At 44.8% G+C, this 8,296-nt stretch overlaps 1 protein-coding gene across 1 annotated transcript; it reads right to left on the bottom strand.

Moving 5' to 3' along the window:
• Positions 1-1,431: 1,431 nt before the first annotated feature.
• On the bottom strand, positions 1,432-5,405 carry LOC109738464 (serine/threonine-protein phosphatase 7). The gene is made up of 5 exons (XM_020297559.4): positions 4,785-5,405; positions 3,459-3,962; positions 2,272-2,418; positions 1,960-2,067; positions 1,432-1,782 (listed from the first exon to the last, which is right to left on the bottom strand). Exons 1-5 carry the CDS (start codon positions 5,295-5,297, stop codon positions 1,693-1,695), a joined length of 1,362 nt encoding a protein of 453 aa, XP_020153148.1. The 5' UTR covers positions 5,298-5,405; the 3' UTR covers positions 1,432-1,692.
• Positions 5,406-8,296: the final 2,891 nt, after the last annotated feature.

The following is an 8,296-nucleotide window of genomic DNA, read 5'->3' as shown; positions in this document are numbered from 1 at the left end:
CATGGTCTTGGTATCGATTAGCTAGCTGACGATGGCATGCATGCATGGTCCAACCCTTTCCGATTCTCCTGCTCCAAAGAAGAAAAATAACATGAAGGAAGCTAGCGTCCAACCAAGAGAAGGAACACACGGCGTCTGCTTGTGTTCCCTAGGGCATGCATGCAGAAGGCAACAAGATGAGCGTGACGAACCACCACACTAGTTGCCGGCCATTCAAGAGCAGAAGCAAAAGTAGCTGATCGCACAAGTTTATCACCAGGATACCGGACTCGCCCGTGCCAACACGAACAACCGAGCAAGTGTCACAGCAACAACCCTTATGTCACGGTACCTCGTCTCCGTCTCCATCGCCATCTCAATGCATGGCACTGGCAGAAGAACCGCCACTAGACTAGACACATCATGCTCAAACGTCAGTAGGGGGCACGTCGTGTTTATCCACTGGCTTCTCCACCCGGCAGGAATATCACCACTGTTTGAAACACACGAATCGAGTAGAGATACGAGTGCTCAATCTGGCACACAGTTCACAAATGGGCAGCACTACTAACTGAAACTTCTTCTCAACCAATCTACTGCTGATGCTGTGAACACTAACATGTCTAAGGATTGTACTGCAACGTCAACTGAACTGAAGTGATGGTAGATGGACGGACGGATGGATAAGGTACTGGCGGTGGGTCCGTCATCGTAGACGGCAACGGTGCCGTGCGTCGGCGAGGGGGTTGTGCAAGCAGAAGTGCTCGAGGGGGTCATGGGCGCCCTCGGCGATGCGGCGGCGGAGGTCCCCTTGCACGCCTATCGTCCCCGTCCCCTTGTACATCCTCCTCCTCACCGCTTGGCCAGTGCCGGCGCCGGGGCGGAGAACGTGAAGACCGTGGATGGTGGTTAACTGAGGATGCCATTGCCATGTCAACGGGCCACAAGCCGTGCGGGCGGGCCGGAGCTTACGGAGAGGCCGTGGTTGGCTGTTTGTCTTGCCCTTGCCAAGTCTAACACTTCTCCACGCAACTCTTTCTCTCATGAGAAAGAGAAAGATCAAGGGGAAAGAAAATACCATTCGTCCAGCGATTCTGCCAGGGCACAGACTTGGAAACAGATCAGACATAAAACAAGAATCATACAGTATTTCCTTGGTGTGCTGAATACAGATGCGTCATTCCATCAGAAACCAACAATGCTTGCGGCTACAGCCGCAGCCTGCAGCTGTGCCAGGTCCAGGACTTTGCCTCCAGATACCCTGCATACATACATGTCTATCTTTGGCTGGGCCTGGTTGTACTAAGTCAGCGACAAGTAATACGGATCGGATCGGAGGGAGTAGCATAATCCTCCCAGTGAAAGAAGCCTGGCTCAGCAGGTTTGGTGTCCAACTGCAGAACCCATCCTCAGAAAATAACAAGATAATATGCTAACAGACAAACCGAGAGATGAAGGTCCTCAGAACTGCCATGCTGGTTGTCTGCACTCAATATTTCCAGGAATTACTAGATGACAGATGTTTTTCCCATGGTCATGTGAATACATGTCAGGCTAAAAACCAACCAACCCACTGATAATCTTGGCGGACGTGACAAAATATTAGTTACGAAGTCTGCAATGTTAGTACCAATCAAAAGAACTACTCGTTACCACTTCTCCAGTTCGCGGTGACAATTCGCATGCTAAGTACAATTACAATACAGGTTGTGATCAACTGCTCGACGTGCCAGTGTCCATGGCGCCTAGATTTAACTCTTCATCAGAATCAATTACGTCTTCAAAATCATAGTAGGGATGCGCCTGCACGCAGAAAAACAGTTTAGTCCGTTTATTTCCCATACCCCCTAAGGGTACCATACTAAAATGTGTGTAACATTTTTCTATGAAGAATGATTCATCTTACATAAATAATAGAATCAAAATATTATTCAACGCATAAACTTTTAAGGATTAGGAACGAACATATATATCACATACCTTAGGCCGAGGCTTTACAGCTTGAAAAGTATGGAAATCAGGGGTAGCAAAATCAGGGGGACTGAGGACAATATATGCTCCAGAATTGTTGTAACGGTCCACTGAGGCCTGTACCGGAATCAGATATCGACTGTTACTAATGGTACACAATCTTTTCCAAGAATAATGAGTCACACACAATACGAAGTACAATTTTACATTAGTTGTAAAGTCAATCATTTAGCAAGGATCCACTTATGAAACTTTGTATCAAAGAACAAAAGTGCAGCAATACTGTCAGGCTGAACAATAAATCGTGTCACAAAGTATAACCTGAAATTGTGGATAGTCTGGGGCACTGAAGAGAGTTATTAACTTTCCGCATGCGACATGATGGTCGATTGTATATCCACTGTCCATTGCTAATAGATCATGCCGCTTATCTCTTGCATCTGGGCCTTCATGTGATCTGATGATTAACTTCGTTCAACAAAAAGTGAAAATAAGTACTAATAAAAAACTTCTGTAGTTTTGTGATAACACCCAGTTTCTAATGCCACGAAGGAAAATGTATGTGCTACAGCATATCAAATTCCATAAAATGCACACTGACAAGACTTTAAAGTGTAACCAATATTTATAGATATGCAGCCATCAATGTTGAACATAAACAATAAACTAACTAGAACCATGAAGTATACAATTAAAGTTCGCCAACAAGCATTCGCTGTTTTGCATTCAGAAGGCTTAAAATATACTGCCTCTGTCCATTAATATAAGACCATTTTTAGACTGACCATAAGTTTAAAAAACGTCTTATATTAATGAACAGAGGGAATATATACTTTAGTACAAGAAGAAAACTGTTGAATATTTAAATGCATGCTAACTTTAGTAATCTAGTTACAGAATTACAAGTTCTATCATATACAACTAATCAACCATTGTAGTTAAACATCCAAATGTAAGCAAGAAATTTGAGACAATGCAATATTAGAAGGAACTAACTTGGCAGTGTGTTATGCATGATAAACAATAGTAGAAAAAGGGAAGCTTCATGATAATAGGTACTTGAGACAGATATGACAACAAAAATCTAGCATTTTAATTTCCAAAAATGCATGTAACACTATTACTGCATATGGGATGACATCAATCAGGAATCCAGAACAGGCAAAATATTCATGTTTGATGTACCAATCGCACCTATACTGAAATAGCAAGCGTCTACAACGTTGAAGAACGAACTTTGAAAAGGAAGGAGTACAAAAAAAATGAAAAGGTAAATATTGATAAAGCAAAAACAGGTAGAGGACTTAAAAGGATAATCACATGCTAGAAATTATAATTCCCTAAGCTACATTCTTTAGATATATATTCAAGAATTTTATATTGCGATGTGAGGCAAGCTTCAGCTATCGAGCATAAGACTATCTAAATAACTTAATAAGAAATAAATCAGTTCATCAAATAATTTAAATCAAGCATGCTACAACAATAGTAAATGAAAGAAAGCAAACCTTCAGATTATTTGTATATAGAAACTGTTGAGTGATATCTGGACCCCAAAGCAAACCAATGCCCCTTTCATTATTCAGGGAAAGACCCTTATCTAAGGAAGGATCAGACCAAAGCACATCTCCAGGAATCAAGTTTGAACCCTCATACGGGGTGTCAAGAACAGTTCTCCTTGCTTTTAACAATTCGTCCAGGGATCCAAGCTTCAAAGTAGTAGAGTCATCAGTAGGACCCGCCTTATATTTGTGACCTTTCTTTGCCCTTTTCGACCTTTTCGACGGTAGTACAACCGCCCCACGAAAAATCCCTCCATGAGCAGTATACACACATCCTGCTATTATTGATGCTAGAGGGAGATCTTCAAAACATCTTAAAAACTTCCGATAAACTTGAGTGCCTTGACCTTTATATTTAACCATTACCTCCTGTTCGAAACCATATACTGACGTGCAGTACTTGGATTCATGATTTCCTCGGAGAAGAAACACACAATTTGGAAGGAATACCTGCAAGTAATGAAATAAGTCGATGATCATTAGCTGCCAGCTGGTACTTTACATTGCTTGACACCTTAAGGGAACCTATCATCTACCACTTTCTTTTACAATGTGAAAAGGATAGTTAGATATTTATGCCAAATCGTTGATATCTCTTCGGTTGTCATCACTTTGTGTAAGAGTGTTAGACTTTGTGGAAACACTGCCAACCTGCAACGACAGAGTCCTTGAAAGGCAGTGGTGGATATTCTAATCTTAGGGAATGGGTCAAAGAATTCTGTGCTAATTCCAATATGAACGCACAGATCCATCAGAGTGCCCAAACACACACTTACCAAGTTCAACTCAAGCAAAAGGAATGAACATGTGAACAACGCCTTTCAATGAAGCTACTTTCTCCTTCCCCAAAATAGGTCCCTAAGTTTTCTCTTAAGTCAAACTTTTCTATGAAGTTGATGTCTTGAGTCAAACACATGTGAACACGCTTCCCAATACATACTTCATGATTAATCTATTGATATTGATTTGGTATTAAGATGTTGAATTTTCTTTTTCTATAGACTAGGTCAAATATAAAAGCTTGTGTTGAACAAAACTTAGGGGATCTATTTTTTGAGAAGGAGTGAGTATATTTTTTACGCTGATTTCATTATGAAGCTGAATTTTTTGTTCATGACTTGCTAATTTGCACAATTAAAGCGAACCAGCATTCTATCTATTGCATCAATTAAAGCGAAGAAACAAATGAACTAATACTCATAGAAATAAAAATGTGCAGGTTATTGGTGATATAACAAGCTTAAACCAGTAGGAATGTTGGGGGAAATTCACCTTCCAAGCCAGGAGGAGGAGCAAGGTCTCGAGGCCCCAAGCGCCGCGATCCACGTAATCCCCGTTAAAGACAAAGATTCGCTCCTCCGAGGGGAACCCGGCGTCCCGGAGCAGGAACATGACATCGTGGAGCTGGCCGTGGACGTCCCCCACGACGACGACGGACTGGTCGGGCCGCGGGTCGACGCGGACGATGTTGGGCTCGCGGTGGAGGATGACGGCCGCGGCGACGACGAGCCGCCGCACGAAATCCGCGGAGAGCACCGAGGGGAGCTGGTCCGGCGGGATGCTCCGCGAGCACCAGTCCAGCGCCGCGGTGAAGCTGGCCACCCAGTCCCGCGTCAGCACGCCGTCCTCGGGCCACTCGACCGGCGGGGGCTGCGCGACCGGAGAGGGGGAAGGAGGCGGGTCGAGCGAGCCGTCCTTGGGCCACTGGACCGGCGGGGTCGGCGCAGCCGGAGAGGGGGGAGGAGGGGGGTCGAGCGCGCCGCCGGGCTCCGCCATGGCATGCATCGGATCCGTCGCGGCGAGCTCGATGATTTCAGGTTCTTCCTTTGCTGCGGTTTTTTGGGGGACGGGACGGGGAGGGGCTCGTTCCAGTTGGCGGCCGCTTTTAATTTCTCTCTTCTTTTTTCCCGTGCCGCCTGTTCGCCTTCTTTGACTGACACGTTTGGCCAAGATGTTGCAGGCTTTGCGGTGGGGGTTTGGATTTCTTCCGCTTGTTTCCTCTGCTGGTCAGATTGCGTAGTGGCCTCGCTTTTGAAATCGACGTTGGAGGTTTCAAATGTACCAACTCATCTGTGTGCACGATATATCAACTCTGAAACCATGATTCTCGAACGCAAACACTCAAACCTCCCGCATCCGTCTCTAGCAAACGGTTCGAACGCCACACGCCATCTAATGATGTCCCTATTTATCCGCAAACTATAGTTCAAGTTCCTGTTTTTCTGCAAATTGAAAGCAAATCAGGAAGTTTTGCAGGAGTCCACACACCCGCTATGTAGGACTAGGGCACCTTCGGCCCACCAAAAACTGAGGCAGAGCCTGTGTATTTGGAGCTAGCCGCACTGTTTTGCGACAAAACCACCCTTCTCAACACTCTCTACTATCATCCCACCGCTCTCTGATACGTCTTTGTTGTATCAACTTTTCCTAACGTTTTTACTCTTATTTTGGACTCTAATTTGCATGATTTGAATGAAACTAACCCGGACTGATGCTGTTTTTAGCAGAACTACCATGGTGTTGTTTTTTTTGCAAAAATAAAAGTTTTCGAAATGAAACGAAACTTTTTTGAAGATTTTTTATGAAATAAAAGAAAAATACTGAAACAAAAAACCACCGGAGGGGGGGCTGGGTGAGCACAACCCACCAGGGCGCCCCCCCTCCTGACGCGCCCAGGTGGGTTGTGCCCACCTGGTGGCCCCGCTGACCCTATCTCCGACGTTATAAAATCCTATTTTCAGAGAGAAAATATCAGGAGGGAAGAATTATCGCGTTTCAGATGACGGAGCCACTGCCGCCTCATGTTCTTCATCGGGAGGCCAGATCTGGAATCCGTTTGGGGCTCCGGAGAGGGGAATCTTCGATCTTCGTCATCACCAACCCTTCTTCATCATCAATTCCATGATGATCCCCACCGGAGTGTGTAATTCCTTTGTAGGCTCGCTGGTCAGTGAGGGGGTTGGATGAGATTCATCATGTAATCGAGTTAGTTTTGTTAGGGCTTGATCCCTAGTATCCATTATGTTCTGAGATAGATGTTGCTATGACTTTGCCATGCTTAATGTTAGTCACTTTGGGCCCGGGTGCCTTGATTTCAGATCTAAACCATTTATGTTATCACCATCATATCTATGTTCTAGATCCGATCTTGCAAGTTATAGTCACCTATTATGTGTTTTGATCCGTAAACCCCGGAGTGACAGTATTCGGGATACTTTCCGGTGATGACCGTAGTTTGAGGAGTTCATGTATTCACCCAGTGCTAATGCTTTGCTTCGGTTCTCTATTAAAACGAGGCCTTAATAAAAGTGCAACTAATCCCTGGGTGGTTTTGGTAATTATTAACAACATATAGCTCATTGAACTAATATTCTTTCAAGATAATCATTTCAGAAAGTTCAATGATTGGCATGGCATGGACTAGAGATGTGGACCCCTCAAAATGCTAAGGACACATATTGGCTCAAGCTCAAGACTCTACATTTTCATTTTAGTGATCCAAGATCACATTGAGTCCATAGGAAAAACCAATACTATTAAAAGGGGATGAGGTGTTGCTTAATGGCTTGCTTGCTCAAAATGCTTAGTGATATGCTCCGAAATCTCTCAACCACTTTCTCATATCCACATATGTCCCAAACCAAAAGTCAAACTCGGCCCCATCGATTTGATCTATCCGGCCCCACCGAGTTCATTTGACATAGCCACTATCAGAAGCCCTAATCAATTCGGTCTCATCGATAGGGATCTCGATCTCACCGAGATGGGATTGCAAACTCTCTGTTTCCCTTCATAACGTTTCGGTCTAACCGAGATGAGCGATCGGTCCCACCGAGTTCGCAATGCAAACTCTCGGTTTCCTTTTTGTAACTTTTAGTCTCACCGAAATGAGCGATCGGTCCCACCGAGTTAGCCTGACCAACTCTCTATTTGCCTTTTACAGAAATCGGTCTCACCGAGTTCATGTGATCGGTCTCACCGAGGTTACGTTGTGCCCTAACCCTAACACAATCGGTCCCACCGAGTTGACATGTCGGTCCCACCGAAAAGCTTAACGTTCACATTTTAAACTAAATCGGGCTGACCGAGTTTCAATATTCGGTCCCACCGAGTTTGGTAATTTGTGTGTAACGGTTAGATTTGTGTGGAGGCTATATATACCCCTCCACCCATCCTCCATTCGGGGAGAGAGCCATCAGAACATGCCTACACTTCCAGCATTCATTTTCTGAGAGAGAACCACCTACTCATGTGTTGAGACCAATATATTCCAATCCAACCACAAGAATCTTGATCTCTAGCCTTCCCCAAGTTGCTTTCCACTCAAATCATCTTTCCACCAAATCCAAATCTATGAGAGAGAGTTGAGTGTTGGGGAGACTATCATTTGAAGCACAAGAGCAAGGAGTTCATCATCAACACATCATCTATTACCTTTTGGAGAGTGGTGTCTCCTAGATTGGTTAGGTGTCACTTGGAAGCCTCCGTCAAGATTGTGGAGTTAAACCAAGGAGTTTGTACGGGCTAGGAGATCGCCTACTTCATGAAGATCTACCCTAGTGAGGCAAGTCCTTCATGGGCGATGGCCATGGTGGGATAGACAAGGTTGCTTCTTCGTGGACCCTTCGTGGGGTGGAGCCCTCCGTGGACTCACGCAGTCGTTACCCTTCGTGGGTTGAAGTCTCCATCAACGTGGATGGACGATAGCACCACCTATCGGAACCACGCCAAAAATCTTCGTGTCTACATTGCGTTTGCTCCCTCCAAACTCCTCCCTTTACCTT

The sequence above is a fragment of the Aegilops tauschii genome, chromosome 7, assembly GCF_002575655.3.
Source record: "Aegilops tauschii subsp. strangulata cultivar AL8/78 chromosome 7, Aet v6.0, whole genome shotgun sequence".
In the NCBI taxonomy this organism is placed as follows: domain Eukaryota; kingdom Viridiplantae; phylum Streptophyta; class Magnoliopsida; order Poales; family Poaceae; genus Aegilops; species Aegilops tauschii.
This window is presented reverse-complemented; position numbering and strand designations above follow the sequence as displayed.